The sequence below is a fragment of the Meles meles genome, chromosome 2 (assembly GCF_922984935.1).
Source record: "Meles meles chromosome 2, mMelMel3.1 paternal haplotype, whole genome shotgun sequence".
NCBI classification, from domain to species: domain Eukaryota; kingdom Metazoa; phylum Chordata; class Mammalia; order Carnivora; family Mustelidae; genus Meles; species Meles meles.
Window position 1 is genome coordinate 171,120,151 of NC_060067.1, and position 19,355 is coordinate 171,139,505.

Below are 19,355 nucleotides of genomic sequence, written 5' to 3' on the forward strand. Positions count from 1 at the left end.
TCTGTATCTTTGCCAATACTTGCTAACTTCTATTTTTTTATAATTGTCATCCAAATGGGTGTAAAGTAGTATCTCATTGGAGGTTTTTTAAATTTTTTTAATTTTTTTTATTTGACAGATCACAAGTAGGCAGAGAGACAGGCAGAGAGAGAGGAGGGAGGAAGCAGGCTCCCCACTGAGCAGAGCGCCCGATGCGGGGCTCGATCCCAGGACCCTGAGATCATGACCTGAGCCGAAGGCAGAGGCTTTAACCCACTGACTTTTTATTGGCGCCCCTGGAGGTTTTTTTTTTTTAAGATTGATTTATTATTTATTTGAGAGAGAGAGGAAGTGTCCGTGCATGCACGTGTACTAGTGGGTGGAAGAGGGGCAGAGAGAGGAGATCCCGGAAGCAGACTCCCCACTGAGTGCAGGCCAAATCCCAGGACCCCAAGATCATGACCTGAATGGAAATCAAGAGTCCACCGTCTAATAGGCTGAGCCACCGAGGTGCCCCTCTGGTTGGAGTTTTGATTTGCATTTCACTTATGATGAATGATGTTGATCATTTCATATGCTTATTAGCAATATATTTGTCTTTTTTGAAGAAGTCTATTCAAGGTCTTTGCCAATCTTTGAATTGGGGTGTTTGCTTTTTATTTTCAAGTTATGAGAGTTTTTGTTTATTTGTTTTTGTAGACACCCAACATGGGGCTTGAACTCAAGACCCTGAAATCAAAAGTCTCATGCTCCACCAACTGAGCCAGCCAGGTGTCCCTATGAGAGTTTTTTTCCATTGAAGTATAGTTGACACAAAAGTTATGAGAATTCTTTATATATTCTGGTATTAATCACTTATCAACAATATGATTTATAGATGTTTTCTGCTAGTCTGTGAGTTGTCTTTTTACTCTCTTTGTAGTACCCTTTAATGCACAAAGTTTCTAACATTGATAAAGTCCAATTTATTTTTTCTTTTGTTTCCTATGTTGTTGGTGTCATATTTAAGAAATCATTGCTAAATCTAAGGTCACGAAGATTTTCCTCTATATTTTCTTCTAAGATTTTTGTAGCTTTAGCTCTTAAGTTTAGGTCTTTGATTCATTTTGAGCTCATTTTTGTATGTGATAGGAAGTAAGGGTCCTTCTTCATTCTTTTGCATGTGTATATTCAGTTTTCCCAATAACATTTCTTGAAAAGACCACCCTTCTCCCTTGAAGGGTCTTTGTATCCTTTTTTTTTTTTTTTTTTAAGATTTTATTATTTGACAAAAAGAGACACAGCGAGAGAGGGAACACAAGCAGGGGGAGTGGGAGTGGGAGAGGGAGAAGCAGGCTTCCCACTGAGCAGGAAGCCCAGATGTGGGGCTCAATCCCAGGACCCTGGGATCATGACCCCAGTTTGGGTCCTTCTTTCTTTCTTTTAGAGTAGGTAATTTTTTTCCCTAGTTTTTATTTTTAATTATAGCTGACATACAATATTAATTTTAGGTATATAACATGGTAATTCGACAGCTTTATGCATTATCAAATGTTCACCACAGTGAGTGAGTTTAGTTGCCATCTGTCAATGTATTAAATTACAGTATTATTCTCTGTATTTCCTACGCTGTACTTAGCATATTTGTGATTTATTTACTTTACGTTGGAGAGTTTATACCTCTTAATCCCTTTCACCTATTTTGCCCATCCCCTTTCCCTCTTAAAGCCACCAGTTTGTTTTCTGTATTTATGAGTCTGCTTCAGTTTTTTATTTTGTTTGCTCATTTGTTTAGTTTTTTACATTCCGGATATAAGTAAAGTCATATGGTGTTTTTGTCTTTTCTCTGACTTGTTTCACTTAGAGTAATACCAGCTAGGTCCATCTGTGTTGTCATGAATGGCAGGATTTCATTCTCTACCCCTCCTAGGTTTCATTCTCTCTTATATTGAGTAATATTTCGTTGTGTACATGTATCACATCTTCTTCATCAATTCATCTATCAAAGGATACTTAGGTTGTTTCCATATCTTGGCTATAGTCGATAATGCTGCAACAAATATAGGGGTACATATATCTTTTTGCATTGGTGTTTTTATTTTCTTTGGGTGACTCCCCAGAGGAGGGATTATTAGATTATATGATATTTCTATTTTTAATTTTTTAAAATTAAAACTGCCATTTGATTTTCCACAGTGGCTGCACCAATATACATTCCTACTAATAGTGCACAAAATTTGCCTTTCTCCACATTCTGGCCAACACTTGGTTATTTCTTATCTTTTTGATAATTGTCATTCAGACAGGCATGAGGAAATGCCTCATTGTTGTTTTGATTTGCATTCCCTGATGATGAGTAGCACTGAGCATCTTTTCAAGTGTCTGTTGGTCATCTGGATGTTTTCTTTGGTAAAATGTCTATTCGGGTTCTTTTACCATTTATTGATCAGATTATTTGGGGGTGTTGTGGTGCTGAGTTGTATGAGTTCCTTCTATATTTTGGATATCAACCCCTTAGTGGATATAAAATTTGCAAATATCTTCTATTCAATAGATTGCCTTATTACTTTGTTGATAGTATCCTTTAGTGTGCAAAAAGCTATTTAGTTTGATGCAGTCTCAATAGTTTATTTTTGCTTTTATCTCCCTTGTTTGAGGAGACAGATCCAGAAAAATATTGTTAAGGCTGATGTCAATATATAAAATACATACATACTTTGTTTTTTCTAGCAGTTTTATGGTTCAGGTCCTAATTTAGGTCTTTAATCCGTTTTGAATTTATTTTGTGTATGGTATACCAAAGTGGTCTAGTTTCAGTCATCTGCATGTAGCTGTCCAGTTTTCCCAAGACCCTTAATGAAGAGACCGTCTTTTTTCTCCATTGTATATTCTTGGTTCTTTTGTTGTACATTAATTGGCCATAAAAGCATGGGGTTATTTCTGGACTCTCTATTCTGTTCCATTGATGTTTGTATCTACTTTTGTGTCATACCATATCCATACTGTTCTGATTACTGTAGCTTTATAGTATTTTTTGAAAACTGGATTTGTGATACCTCCAGCTTTGTTCTTTTTTCTCAAGTGTGTTTTGGCCATTGGGACTCTTTTGTGGTTCTGTACAAATTTTAAGATTATTTATTCTAGTTTGTGAGAAATGCTGTTGGTATTTTCTTTTTTTCAAAGCTTATTTATGTTAGAGAGAAAGAAATACAGAGACAAAAGTGGGGGAGAGGGGCAGAGGGAGAGAATCTTCAAGCAGACTCCCACTGAGTGTGGAGCCTGATGCAGGGGCTTGATCTAATGACCCATGCATGAGACCATGACCTGAGCCAAAACCAAGAGTCAGATGCGTAACTGACTGAGCCACCCATGTGCACCAAAAAATGCTGTTGGTATCTTTGTAGAGATTGCATTGAGTCTGTAGATTGCTTTGGGTAGTATGGACATTTTAACAATGTTAATCCTTCTAGTCTATGAGTGTGCTATGTCTTTCCACTTGTTTTTGTTGTTTTCAGTTTATTTCATTGGTGTCTTAGGGTTTTCAAAGTACAGGTCTTTAACCTCCTTGGTTAAATATATCCCTAGGTATTTTATTCTTTTTGAGGCAGTTGCAAATGGGATTGTTTTTTAAATTTCTCTTTCTGCTGTTTCTTTGTTAATGTATAGAAATGGAGCAGATTTTTGTATATTAATTTGGTATACTGCAACTTTCCTGAATTCATTTATTCTAATAATTTTTGATGGAGTCTAGGGTTTTCAGTGTATACTATCATGTCATCTGCAAATCGTGACCATTTTACTTTTTCACCAATTTGGATGCATTTCATTTCTTGTTTCATTGCAATGACTAGGACTTGAATAGTGTGTTAAGTAAGTAGTGTGGGGAGGATGGACATCCTTGTTTTGTTCCTGCTCTTAGAGGAAAGCTTTCCACTTTTGACTATTGACTATGACATCACCTGTGGGTTTTTCATATATGTCCTTTATTATGTTGAGGTATCTACTCCTAAAACCCATTTTATTGAAAGTTTTTATCATGAATGGATGTTGAATTTTATCAAATGTTTTTCTGCATCTATTGAGATGATCATATGATTTTTATCCTTTATTTAGTTAATGTGGTATATAACATGTTGATTGAATTATGGGTATTGAACCTGTGTTATTATTATGGGATGACTCCCACTTGATCATAGTGAATGAATCATTTAATGTATTGTTGAGTATGGTTTGCTAATATTTTGTTGAGTATTTCTGCATCTGTGTTCATCAGAGGCATTGGTCTGTAATTTCCTTTTTTTTAAATTGTGTCTTTGTTTAGTTTTGGTATCAGGACAAAGATGGCTTCTTAGAATACATTTGGAAGCATTTCTTCTTTTCTATAGCTTTAAAATTGTTTGAGAAGGGTAAGTATTACCTCTTCTTTAAGTGTTTGGTAGAATTTATCTGTGAAGCCATCTAGTCCTGGGCTTGCTTTCTTGGTTGTGTTTTGATTATTGATTCAGTTTCATTATTAGTCACTGGCTTGTTCAGATTTCCTAGATCTTCTTGATTCAGTCTTGGAAAATTATATATTTCTAGCAATTTATCCACTTCTAGGTCATCCACGTTGTTGGCATATAACTTTTTATAGTAGTTTCTTAAAATCTTTTTTATTTCTGTAATGTTGGTTGTAACTTCTCTTTCATTTCGGATTTTCTTTATTTGAGTTCTCTGTCTTTTTTTCTTGCTGAGTTTGACTTAAGGTTTATCAATTTTGTTTATCTTTCCAAGAACTAACTGTTAGTTTCACTGATCTTTTCTGTTTTTTTTTTCTTGTCTCTATTTCATGCTTTTCTACTCTAATCTTTATTACTTCCTTCCTTCCTTCTCACTCTGAGCCTTGTTTATTCTTTTTCTAGTTTCTGTAGGTGTAACATTTGTTTATGAGAATATTCTTGTTTCTTGAGGCAGGTCTCTATTGCGATTAAAATCTCTCTTAAAACAACTTTTGCCGGATACCAAAGATTTTGAACCATTGTGTTTCTGTTTTCATTTGTCTACAGGTATTCTTTTTTATTTCCTCTTTGATTTCTTTGTTAACCCATTGGTTATTTAGTAGCATGTTGTTTTCCATCCACATGCTTGTGTTCTTTCAAGTTTTTTTCTTGTAATTGATTTAGTTTCATGTAATTATGATTGGAAACAATGCTCACTAGGATTTCAATATTCTTAAATCTATTGAGACTTGTTTTGTGCCCTAATGTGTGATTTGTCCTGAAGAATGTTCCATGTGCACTTTAAAAGAATATGTATTCTGCTCTTTTTGGATGAAATGTTTTGTACTTAACTGTTAAGTCCATCTGGTCTAATGTGTCATTCTAAACTACTGTTTCTTTATTGATTTTCTGCCTGGATGACCTATTCATTAATGTATGTGGGGTGTTAAAGACCTCTCCTATTATTGTATTGCTATCAATTTCTCCTTTGATTCTGTTAGTCATTGCTTTGTGTATTTAGGTGGTCCTATGTTGGGCACATAGATACTTAAAATTGTTATATCTTGTTCCTGGATTTATCCTTTTCATTATGTAATGTCTTTCTTTATCCCCTGTTAAAATTACTGTTTTATTACTGAAGTCTGTTTAAGTAGTGCTATCCCAACTTTTTTTTTCTCTTGCAAGACATGTCTTTTCCCATCCCTTCACTTTTGGTTTAGGTCTGAAGTTAATTAACATTTGATGCATCTTTTGCGGGGGGGAGAGAGGTTTCAGGAGTAGAATACAGTGATTCATCACTTACGTATAAACCCAGTGTTCATCCCAAGTGTCTACCTTAATGCCCATCGCCCATTTAGTGCATCGCCATACCCTCCTCCCCTGCAGCAATCCTCAGTTTGTTCTCTACAGTTAAGAGAGTTCCCTCCCTCTCTGTTTTATCTTAGTTTATTTTTCCTTCTTTTCTCCTATGTTCATCTGTTTTGTTTCTTAAATTCCACATATGGGGGATATCATAATGATATTTGTCTTTCTCTGACTGACTTATTTCACTTAGCATAATATACTCTAGTTCTGTCCACATTGTTGCAAATGGCAAGATTTTATTTTATTTTTTTAAAATATTTTATTTATTTATTAGAGAGCGCATGAGCAATGGGGAAAGGCAGAGGAAGTGGGAGAAGCAGACTCCCCACTGAGCAGGAGCCTGATGGACTCCTTCATAGGACTCTGAGCTCATGATCTGAGCCAGAGGCAGATGCTTAACCGACTAACCAGATGCCCCAAGATTTCATTCTTTTTGATGGCTGAGTAATACTGTTTTTTTAAAATATATATGTATATATACATATATATAAATTCATACATACATATATGCATATATATACACACATATGCACACACACACACATATATATATATAAATATATATATATATAGTCTGTTGAAGGGCATTTTGACTCTTTCCACAGTTTGGCGATTGTGGCCATTGCTGCTATGAATATTGGGGCTCTTTTTTATAATTTGGCTATTTTTTTAAAAGATTTTATTTATTTATTTGAGAGAGAGAGAACACAAGCAGGGGTGAGGGGGAGGGAGAGAGAGGGAGAAGCAGATACCCCACTGAGCAGGGAGCCTGATGTGGGTGGGACTTGATCCCAGGGTCCTGGGATCATGACCTGAGCTGAAGGCAGATGTTTAACTGACTGAGCCACCCAGATGCCCCTTGGCTATTGTTGATAGTGCTGCTGTAAACACTGGGGGGCATGTGACCCCTTTGAATAAACATTTTTGTGTCCTTTGGATAAATACCTAGTAGTGCAATTGCTGGGCCATAGGGTAGGCATCTTCCTTTTTTTTTTTTTTTTTTTTTAAGATTTTATTTATTTATTTGACAGAGCGAGAGATCACAAGTAGGTAGAGAGGCAGGCAGAGAGAGAGAGGGAGAAGCAGGCTCCCTGCCGAGCAGAGAGCCTGATGTGGGGCTAGATCTCAGAACCCTGAGATCATGACCTGAGCCGAAGGCAGAGGCTTAACCCACTGAGCCACCCAAGCGTCCTGGCATCTTCCTTTTCATATGCATTCAGTCACCCAACAACTTTTGATGGGAGAATTTTTTTTTTTAAGATTTTATTTATTTATTTGAGGGAGAGAGAAAGCATGAACAGAGGGGAGGGGCAGAGGGAGAAGGAGAAGCAGACACCCAGCTGAGTAGGGAGCCCAATGCGGGGCTTGATCCCAGAACCCTGGGATCATGATCTGAGCCAAAGGTAGATGTTTAACCAACTCAACCATCTAGGTGCCCCAAGAATTCAGTTTATTTACATTTAAAATGATTATTGAATGCACTCAACATGCATAAAACAGTTAATACATAAAATACATAAAAATTAATAACAAACATAAAATAATTGATAGTAATAGAATATTAGTAGGGGACTTTACCACTCCACTTATATCAGTGGACAGATCATCCATATAGAAATTCAACAAGGAAACTGGCTTTGAATGACATACTCGGCCAGAGTGATTTAACAGACATGTTCAGAACATTCCATCTTAAAACAGCAGAATACACATTATTTTCAAGTGTATATGGAGCATTCTCTGGAATAGATCGCATATTAGGCCACAAAACAAGTCACTCAACAAATTCAAAAATATCTAAGTCATATAATTTATCTTTTTTGGCCACAATGCTTTGAAACTAGAAATCAACCACAAGAAAAAATCTGGGAAGAACACAAATACATGGAGGTTAAATAATATGCTCCTAAATAATGAGTGGGTCAACCAAGAAATCAAAACTTATATGGAAACAAATGAAAATGAAAACACAACAGTTCAAAATCTTTGGAATGCAGCAAAAGTGGTTCTAAGAAGGAAGTTTATAGCAATAGAGACCCACCTCAAGAAGCAAGGAAGACCTCAAATAAACGACTACCTTATACCTAAAGGAGCTAGAAAAAGAGGAACAAACAAAAATCCAAACCCAGGGGCACCTGGGTGGCTCAGTGGGTTAAGCCTCTGCCTTTGGCTCAGGTCATGATCTCAGGGTCCTGGGATCGAGCCCCACATCAGGCTCAGCAGGGAGCCTGCTTCCCCAACCCCCACCTCTCTCTGCCTGCCTCTCTGCCTACTTGTGATCTCTCTCTCTCTCTCTCTGTCAAATAAATAAATAAAATCTTTAAAAAAAAATCCAAACCCAGCAAAAGGAAGGAAATGATAAAAATTAGAGTAGATATAAATGATATAGAAAGTAACAACAACAAACCCACTAGAACATATCAATGAAACCAGGATCTGGTTCTTTGAAAATATACAACTGATAAACCTGTGGCAAGACTCATTTAAAAAACGAGAGAGAGAAAGAGAGGATCCAAATAAACAAAATCACTAAAGAGAAGTAACAACCAATACCATAGAAATACAAGCAATTAGAACAGTATTACAATATTGTGAAAACCTATATGCCAACAAATTGGACAATGTAGAAAAAATGGATACATTCCTAGAAACATATGACCTACCAAAACTAAAGCAGGAAGAAGTAGAGAATTTGAACAGGTTGATTACCAGCAATGAGATGAATCAGTAATCAGAAAACTACCAAAAACCAAACATCCAGGAACAGACAGCTTTGCAGGAGAATTCTACCATACATTTCAAGACATTAATACCTATTCTTCTCAAACTATTACAAAAAATACAGAGGAAGGAAAACTTCCAAATTTATTCTGTGAGGGCTGTTATCACCCTGATACCAAAACTAGAGAAAGATATCATAAAAAAAGAATACTAGGGACTAATATCGCTTATGAATGTGGGTGCAAAGATCCTCAACAAAATATTAGCCAACTGTATCCAACTGAATCCAACAATACATTAAAAAAAAACATACACCATGATCAACTGGGATTTATTCCTGGTATGTAAATGTGGTTCAGTATTTACAAAACAATCACTGTGAAACACATCAATAAGAGGAAGGATAAAAACCGTATGATCATTTTGCAAAAACAATGAATACTGTTACGCTGAAAAAATAAATAAATTAAAAAAAAAATAGGAAGCAAAGAAAAAAAAAAACCGTATGATCATTTAAACAGCCCTTAGAGCCTCCTGGCCTGGTCCTGGGAAACTCTTAAGTCTTAGGGCCATAAAAACTTGAGTGCCCTTTCCTTTTTTTTTTTTTTTTTAATTTATTTTTTTTCAATATTCCAAGATTCATTGTTTATGCACCACATCTAGTGCTCCATGCAATACATTGCCTCCTTAATACCCACCACCAGGCTCATCCATTCCCCCACTCCCCTCCCTTCCAAAACCCTCAGTTTGGTTCTCAGAGTCCACAGTCTCTCATGTTTCGTCTCCCCCTCGGATTTCCCCCAATTCACTTTTCCTTTCCTTCTCCTAATGTCCTCCATGTTATTCCTTATGCTCCACAAATAAGTGAAACCATTTGATAATTGACTTTCTGTGCTTGACTTATTTCACTCAGCATAATCTCCTCCTGTCCATCTCCATCACAGTCCTCCATGTTGATACAAAAGTTGGGTATTCATCCTTTCTGATGGAGGCATACTATTCCATTGTATATATGGACCATATCTTCTTTATCCATTCGTCTGTTGAAGGGCATCTTGGCTCCTTCCACAGTTTGGCAACTGTGGCCATTGCTGCTATGAACATTGGGGTACATATGGCCCTTCTTTTCACAACATCTGTATCTTTGGGGTAAATACCCAGTAGTGCAATTGTAAGGTCATAGGGTAGCTCTATTTTTAATTTCTTAAGGAATCCCCACAATGTTTTCCAAAGTGGCTGCACCAACTTGCATTCCCACCAATAGTGTAGCAGGGTTCCCCTTTCTCCACATCCTCTTCGACACTTGTTGTTTCTTGTTTTGTTAATTTTAGCCATTCTAACTGGTGTAAGGTGGTACCTCAGTGTGGTTTTGATTTGAATCTGCCTGATGACTAATGATGATGAACATTTTTTCATATGTCTGTTAGCCATTTGTATGTCTTCTTTGAGTGCCCTTTCCTATTCTGACCCATTCCCAGGTTTATGGGTTGCTGTTTAGCAAAACAGAAGAGCCTCTAGTACATTAGTACTTTTAGTCACAGAAGGGTAGGGGAAGGTATTGGTGCAAACATAAGGGCACAGGCTCAGAAAAGAACATTTCAGCATCACAAGAAAGGATAAAGACCATACAGTCATTTCAGTAGATGCAGAAAAAGCATTTTACAAAGTACAACATCCGTTCATGACAATAACCTTCAACAAGGTAGGTTAGATGGAACATACCAGAGCATAATAAAGGCCATATATGAAAAACCCATAGCTAATATCATACTCAGTGGTGAAAAGCTGAGAGCTTTCCCCTAAGGTCTGGAATAAGACAAGGATGTCCACTCTTATTACTTTTATTCAACATGTACTAGAGGTCCAACAATCAGATAAGAAAAATGTATAAAAGGAATCTAGATTTGTAAAGAAGAAGCAAAACTGTCATTATTTGCAGATGACATGAAACTTTTCATAGAAAACTCTAAAGACTGTCAAAAAACTACTAGAACTAATAAATGAATTCAGTAAAGTTTCAGGTTACAAAATCAGTGGACAAAAATCTGTTGCATTCCTATACAGTAATAATGAAGTGGCAGAAAGAGAAATTAAGAGAACAGTCCCATTTACAGTTGCACCAAAGACAAATATCTAGGAATGAATTTAACCAAAGAGGTGAAAGATGTATACTTTGAAAATTATAAAACACTAAAGAAAGAAATTTAAGGCAATGCAAAGAAAGGGAAAGACAATGCTCATGAGTTAGGAGTACAAATATTGTTAAAATGTCTGCTCTACCCAAAGCAGTCTGTATGTATTTCACGCAATGCCTTTGAAAATACCAACAGCGTTTTTCACAGAACTAGAACAAACAATCCTAAAATTTATATGGATCTATGAAAGGCCTCAAATAGCCAAAGCAATCTTGAAAAACAATACTGGAGGTATCACAATACCAGACTTAAAGTTATAAAGCAGTAACTGGCATAAACATAAGACACATAGAGTAGCACTTGGGTGGTTCAGTTAGTTGAGTCTGACTCTTGATTTTAGCTCAAGCCTGGGGCTCAGGGTCATGAGTTGAAGCCCCAAGTTGGGCTCCACGTTGGGTGTGGAGCCTCGTTAAAAGAGAAAAAAATACACATATAGATCAATAGAACAGAATAGAAAACCCAGAAATAAACCCATACTTACATGGCTGATCTTCTTTTTTTTTAAGATTTTATTTATTCATTTGATGGACAGATCACAAGTAGGCAGAGAGGCAGGCAGAGAGAGAGAGGATGGGAAGCAGGCTCCCTGCTGAGCAGAGAACCCAATGCGGGTCTCGATCCCAGGACCCTAAGGTCATGACCTGAGCCGAAGGCAGAGGCTTTAACCCACTGAGCCACCCAGGTGCCCCACGTGGCCAATCTTCAACAAGGGAGGCAAGAATATATAAAGATAGTCTCTTTAATAATGGAGTTGATAAATCTGTATAGCTGCATGCAAAAGAATGAAAATGGACCACTTTCTGTCACCACACACAAAAATAAATTAAAAATGAATTAAAGACCTGAATGTGAGACCTGAAACCATAAAAATTCCAGAAGAGAGCATAGGTAGTGATTTCTCAGACATCAGCCATAAGTAACATTTTTCTAAATTTGTTTCCTGAAGTTAGGGAAATAATAACAAAAATAAACTGTTGGGATGACCTCGAAATAAAAAGCACAGCAAAGGAAACCAGCAACAAAACAGAAAGACAACCTACTGAATGGGAGAAGATGCTTGGAAATGATATATCCAGTGAGAGGTTAGTATCCAAAATATATGAAGAACTTACACAAATCAATACCAAAATACCCAAATAATACAATTTTAAAAATGGGCAGAGGAAATGAATAGATGTTTCTCCAAAGAAGACATCTGGATGGCCAACAGACATATGAAAAGATGCTCAACATCACTCATCATCAAGGAAATGCAAATGAAAACCGTGATGAGATATCACCTCAGAGCTGTCAAAATGGCTAAAATCAAAAACACACGAAACAACAAGTGCTGACAAGGATGTGGAGAAAAACGAATCCTGTGCACTGTTGATGGGAATGGAAACTGGTGCAGCCGCTGTGGAAGGAGTATGGAGGTTTCTCAAAAAATTTAAAATAGAGTGACTCAGTAATCACTCTACTGGGTATTTACCCAAAAAAATACAAAACCACTAATGAACAGGATACATGTACCCCTGTGTTTACTGTAGCATTATTTATGGTAGCCGAAGTATAGAAGCAGCCCAGGTGTCCACTGATAGAAGAATAAAGAAGATGTGGTATACATATACAATGGTATAATATTCAGCCATAAAAAAGGGATGAAATCTTGTCATTTACAACAATATGGATAGAGCTACAGAGTGTAATGCTAAGTGAAATAGTTGGAGAAAGACAAATACCTTATGATGTCACTCATATATGGAATTTAAAACAAAACAGATGAGCAAAGGAAAAAAAAAAGTGAGAAAGAGGGGCGCCTGGGTGGCTCAGTGGGTTAAAGCCTCTGCCTTCGGCTCAGGTCATGATCCCAGGGTCCTGGGATCGAGCCCCGCATCGGGCTCTCTGCTCCGCAGGGAGCCTGCTTCCTCCTCTCTCTCTGCCTGCCTCTCTGCCTGGTTGTGATTTCTCTCTGTCAAATAAATAAAATATTTAAAAAAAAAAAAAAAAGTGAGAAAGATAAACCAAGAAACAGAGCCTTAATTATAAAGAACAAACTCATGGTGGTTACCATGGGGAGGTTGTTTAGAGGATGAGTAAAATAGGTGATAGGGAGTAAAGACTACACTTAAAATGGTGAAAAAAAATAATAAAAATAAAAAGTGATTATTGTTAAGTTTGTACTTACTGACATTTTGTCAGCTGTTCTCTGGTTGTTTTTGTTCTTCTCTTATCCTTTCTTTTGCTCTCTTGCTTTGTAATTTGAGGATTTTTTTAAAGTATTTGCTTGGATTCTGTTCTTATGTGTATCTGTTACGGGCTTTTGGTTTGTGGTTACCATGAGATTCATATATAACATCCTACATATGTTTAGCAGTCTATATATACTGGTTAAGTTGAAGGTACTTAAGTTCAAACACATTAGAAAAACAATACATTTTTGCTCCTTCCCCTGCATGTTTTATGTACATGATGTCATATTTTACATGTATTTTATGTATGTATTTTTTTTAAGTTAGCTCTGCACATAACATGGGGGCTTGAACTCATGACCCTGAGATCAAGATTCAAATGTTCTCTTTTGTGCTTGTGTGTGTATCTCAACTAGTCTCTATAGATATGGTTGATTTTACTACTTTAGTATTTTAACCTTCATACTAATTTTATGAGTGAATGATCTACTGCCTTTACTGTATGATTGCTTTACCAGTGAAATTTTTTCCTTTCATAATTTTGTTGCTTATAGTTTTGACATTCTGTTTTCTGCTTAAAGAAGTCCACTTAACATTTTTTGTAAGGCTGGTTTAGTGGCAATGGACTCCTTTAACTTTTGTTTATCTGGGAAACTTTTTATATCTCCTTCAATTCTGAATGATGACAACTCTAGCAGATAGAGTATTCTTGGTTATAGGCTTTTACTTTAGGAGTTTGAATATATCGTACCAGTTATTTTGGCCAGCAAAATGTCTGTGAAAAATTAGCTGATAACCTACATCGTAGAAATACTGTCTTCAGTCTGTGAACACAAGATGCCTTTCCATTTTTTTGTGTCTTCTTTAATTTCCTTCAGCAATATATTATAGTTAAAATAAATTTCTTTGTCTTAAGTTGTTGTGAATAGTTTCCATTTGTTGACATACCAAAAGCCAGTCCAAAGGGTTTGGTAAAGCCGTTTAACATATAAACCACAGACTTGTGCATTTGTAAACTTTGATTCAGACTTTGTTTCTTGACCCAGGGTTTGGGCATCATTTCCTTCTTCATATTAGAGCTTCCTGGCTTCTTTCCAGGGCCACATAACTTAACTGGTTAATTCTGGTTTCTCCTTCAAAGAATAATGAAGGACCATTAATCATGAGTCAATGATGTACTTTGTTCTGTATTAGAGCCACTGTTTTCCTGGCATCTTACTTTATTTAGACCTACTTAGTGTCATTTCTCATAGCTGAGATGATCACATTTTTAAAAAGATTTATTTATTTATTTTAGAGAGTGAGAACGTGAGTAGGGGTAGAGGGAGAGAGAGAATCTCAAGCAGACTCCTCCCTGAACGCAGAGCTTGACCCGGGGCTTGATCCCGAAACCCTGAGATTGTGACCTAAGTGGAAATCAAGTTTATCTAAAATTTGAATTTTTTTACTAAAAATTGAATAATAAGATGTATTTTTAAAACTTTTCTCTGTCTCATTAGGATATTGATGTAGAGGGGGTTGTTTTTTGTTTTGTTTTGTTTTGTGTGTGTTTTGTTGTTTAGTTTTAAAGATTTATCCATTCATTTTGGTGGGGGGAGGGGAGAGGGAGTGAGAGAACCTCAAGCAGACTTCCGCTGAACAGAGCCGGACACAGGGCTCGATCCCATGACCCTGAGATCATGACTGGAACCAAAATCAAAAGTCAGAAGCCCAACTGACTGAGCCCCCAGATGGCCCTGATTTAGAGCTTTTATCACTGTTGACTATTAGCTCACCCGGAGAATGAAGGCTCTTATATAATAGAGTAATGCTGGGATTTTGTGAACTTAAAATATTGTTGTTAAAAGTGTTAATATTGGGGCACCTGGGTGGCTCAGTGGGTTAAGCCTCTGCTTTCGGCTCAGGTCATGATCTCAGGGTCCTGGGATCAAGCCCCGCATCGGGCTCTCTGCTCAGCGGGGAGCCTGCTTCCCTCTCTCTCTGCCTGCCTCTCTGCCTACTTGTGATCTCTGTCTGTCAAATAAATAAATAAAATCTTAAAAAAAAAAAAAGAAAAAAAGTGTTAATATTTAGGGAGTGGATGGCTCAGTTGGTTAAGCCCAGGTCATGATCCTGGAGTCCCAAGATTGAGTCCCACATCAAGTCCCACATTAGTCTTCCTGCTCAGCGGGGAGTCTGCTTCTCCCTCTGACCCTCCCCCCCAATCATGCTCTCTCTCCCTCATTCTTTCTCTCTCTCAAATAAATATCTTAAAAAAAAAAAAATGTTTAAGTTTAAGGGCATCTGGGTGGCCAAATGGAATTAAGCTGTGAATCAGATGGAGATCTTTACCCTTACCCTGCGAGCCTAACCACAAGTTCTGATTTCCAGTCATCCACATGTCTTATCTCATCCTTTATTTCAGCCTCTAAATTCTTGCCTTTGAGTCTCTGTTTGAATTGTTAATGTTAAGATATTAGTGGTATGGGGCGCCTTGGTGGCTCAGTGGATTAAGCCGCTGCCTTCGGCTCAGGTCATGATCTCAGGGTCCTGGGATCGAGCCCCGAATCGGGTTCTCTGCTCAGCGGGGAGCCTGCTTCTCCCTCTCTCTCTGCCTGCCTCTCTGCCTACTTGTGATCTCTCTCTCTGTCAAATAAATAAATAAAATCTTAAAAAAAAAAAAGATATTAGTGATATGTTAGGTTTGGGCTTGTTTATATGATACAGTGTTATTTTCTGCTACGCCCCTCCCCTTACAGGTGGAAAGATCTAATTAGATATAGATAAATGTTCAAATGCATAATAATATAATTATGTAGTTGCTTTTTTGGGAAGGAATTTTACAGAAGAAATAAATTTATTAGTTATTCTTCATATGATTTGTAAGCCTGCAGTTACATCAAATCAAATACAAGGTCCTAGGCCTCTGGATTTCATCATTTGCCAGTTGAACCTGAAATCAGCCCATACTCAGTGATCCTAGAACTCCTCACAGAATAACCTGGAATGTTCTGTCCTGGAATTGGAGACAGTTATATACCATCATTTGCATTTATGAAGTTACCAGTAGTTCTTGGTTGAAACTTAGACCCATAAAGAAAACTGATTTGGGGTGCCTGGCTGGCTTAGTCAGTAGACCATATGACTGTTAATCTCGGGGTCCTAAGTGAGAGCCCCATGTTGGATGTAGAGATTACTTTAAAAAATAAAATCTTTTTCTGCCATTTTGGAGCCTGTGGAGGCCTGCTAGGAACAGGACATCTAAAATGCCGAAGCATGTCTGGACGGCTGTGGTCCAAGGCCATTTTTGCTATAAGCTGGGTCTTCGGAGTCATAGGGAGCACATAGTTCTTCAAATCGAAGGTGTTTATGCTTAAGATGAAACAGAATTCTGTCTAGGCAAGAGGTGTGCTTCTGTGTATAAGCAAGGAACAACACAGTGACTCCTGGTGGCCAACCAAACAAAACCAGAGTAATCTGGGGAAAAGTAGCTTGTGATCATGGGAACAGTGGCATGCTTCATGCCAAATTCCAAAGCAACCTTCCTACTAAAGCCGTTGGCCACAGAATCCATGTGATGCTGTACCCTTCAAGGATTTAAACTAACTGAAAAATAAATAAAGGTGTAAAAAAAGAATCTTAAAAAAGAAAACTGATTCATCTAATAATATTTTATATTCAAACTTATTATATTTTTTTTTCCATTTTATTTATTTTTTCAGCGTAACAGTATTCATTCTTTTTGCACAACACCCAGTGCTCCATGCAAAACGTGCCCTCCCCATTACCCACCACCTGTTCCCCCAACCTCCCACCCCTGACCCTTCAAAACCCTCAGGTTGTTTTTCAGAGTCCATAGTCTCTTATGGTTCGCCTCCCCTCCCCAATGTCCATAGCCCGCTCCCCCTCTCCCAATCCCACCTCCCCCCAGCAACCCCCAGTTTGTTTTGTGAGATTAAGAGTCATTTATGACAAACTTATTATATTTTATTCAACAGAAATGCACATCAGAACATTCACCCAGAAAACCAAGAGTTAGTAAGGGTACTTCGGGAGCAACTTCAAACAGAACAGGTACTATTATTACATGGATATGGGCATTTATATAAGGAGTAACATTATTATTCCCCTTGCATATGAAATTGTGATGAAAGAGCAAATAACTTTTGGAAACATGAACTGATTTCTTGCTTTGTTATTTAAACTATTCTATTGATTGTATATTTTCAAATTAGGTAAATGACTAGTCTTAACTACTCAGATATTTTCATGGGAGTGTGTGTGTGTGTGTGTGTGTGTGTGTGTGTGTGTTTAACTTGCTTTAAAAACAGCAGTTTTCCTGTTATTTGTGAGGAAATAACCACCGTCTAATTGGCTTTAACGAAATGTAGTAGAAAAACTATTTTTTTCCCCCAATGACCTACATATTGCCTGGAGACCTACAAAGAAATGACTACAAGGGGTGGCTTTTTTTTCCCCTTCTTTTTCTTCCGTGGTCAAAGTTAGCAAAACTAATTAGGCAAAGAAGAAAACTTCTTTCCCTTCTGTGCTTTTCACCAGATGTACTCTAAGAGCCAGAAATGTAATATATTTCATGAAGGCTGGAGTAAATAGGATATTGTACAACTTCATGCCAAAATAGCTAATGCCAAAAAATAAAAATTGATTTCCCACCCACCAATCAAAATTTAATTCCAAAGAGTATTTTACAATTTATTCATTCACCAGATATTTATTAAACATCTACCATATGCCAGACACTGTTCTAGGCATTAAGGATTTAGCTGTGAGCTAAACAAATAAGAATTCCTGCCTTCATAAAACTTAAATTCACTGATGCAGAAGTAGTTTAAGCGTGTTTCCAGAGCTGCTGTTAGTAATAATTCATGCCGGGATAGTGTTTTGTAATTTACAGAGTGTTTTCACATACAACTGTTTTATTTAATCTGCAAACATGGTCAGTAAGTCAGTAAGTATCATTCCCATCTAACACATTAGATCACTAAGATGGACTTAATATTCCTGCTGGAGTTACATGAATGGATCTGGCTATCCAGAAGTTCCACACTGAGTGGCATCTTCCAGATGTCTTTGTGCCACTGTGCAGTTCACTCCCCCACACCTTCCTTGGGCATGGCATTTAGCTCTAGTTAGAATAAAGCTAGTGACTTAGCCCTTTTTGCACTGTCCTGTGTGGTAGCCACTACCCATATGTAGCTAATTAATTTTAAATTCACTGAAATTAAATTTAAAATTCAGTACTTTTTAGTTACACTAGTCACCTTTCAAGTACTCAGTACCCACAGATAAAGATTTCCATTACTGCATGAAGTTCTGTTGGACAGCACCAGTAATTGGTTTTGGGTTTTGTTTTGTTTTAGTTAATGTCCAAATAATAATAATGAAGACAAAAGATAGAGGGGAGACATTAGGAGCTGTATGTTTTCCTTTTTTGCACCATTAAAAATGATATAAAAGGTAATAACATCAACGTGTCACCGTGGCTTATAAACTATTGCAGTATTTTAGGACTAATTTAAGAAAGAGGTTTTAGTTACGTTCTTAGTTTTAGGTGACAGAAATCTTTGATTCAGTTTACAATGAATAGTTCATATTTAGCAAATTTGGTAATTTGATGTTTTTAATGCTGGCTAATTTGTTTATAAGAGTTGTGCTAGATGTGATAAAAATCGGTTTTTTTATGTCTTTTAAAAGATACACATTACACACTACTGCTAGATACTTTTCTAGTTTGTGGGCCACTACAATGAATCCTGTAGATAAAGTCCTTATCCTCATATCACTTACATTCTGGTGGGTTCTTGGATATGTGGATGCTTCTTGTAGTGATGATTCTACTCTACATTCTGTTACAATCACAACAGTGAGATAACTGAGAAACATTAAATTTTATTAGTCTGACCATGAGAATGATTAAGCCCAAGTTACCAATATATTAAATTTTCCTTCTTCCAAAATGACCAGTATTCTTCTTTGAAAGTTTAATTCTGGACCCTTGTGAGGTTCAGCATACATGCTACTCTTGTCAGGAACGTATGAATGAAAAAGATGTGAAAAATGGTTAAAGCAGGGAGGTGGGAGTTGGGAAGGATGGGGTAACATGGTGCAGGACATTAAGGAGGGCACACGATGTCATGGGCACTGGGTGTTATATAAGTCTGATGCGTCACTGACCTCTACCTCTGAAACTAATAATACACTAAATGTTAATTAATTTTATTTAAGTTAAAAAATGATTAAAAGCTAATACTTGGGAAAGAGTTGGACATTTCTTGAGCTTTTGCATTAGCTCAGCCTTGTGTTTCTCAGAATAATTTACTCATTCTAACAGAATGAAAGAAAAACTCTGGAGTTAATACAGGTTTTTGTCTTTATGTCATGTTCAGGAAGGAAGGTAGAGACCATGCAGCTTAAGTAAAACAATGATACAGCCTCATAACTTTATCAAACTTACAAGACTATTGCAC

General features: G+C 37.0%; 1 protein-coding gene and 1 pseudogene across 7 annotated transcripts in view; both read left to right on the plus strand.

Moving 5' to 3' along the window:
* Positions 1-19,355, plus strand: part of RNF170 (ring finger protein 170) — a 45,921-nt gene that overhangs the window by 10,456 nt on the left and 16,110 nt on the right. For all 7 annotated transcript variants that reach the window (XM_045997883.1, XM_045997880.1, XM_045997878.1 and 4 more), the window contains one exon: positions 16,866-16,941. Coding sequence is in view for 5 of the 7 variants with exons in the window: in XM_045997880.1 (XP_045853836.1) it covers positions 16,866-16,941 (76 nt within the window). In the remaining 2 variants the exon portion in view is untranslated. The remainder of the gene's footprint in view (positions 1-16,865; positions 16,942-19,355) is intronic.
* Positions 16,144-16,468, plus strand: LOC123937212 (annotated as a pseudogene).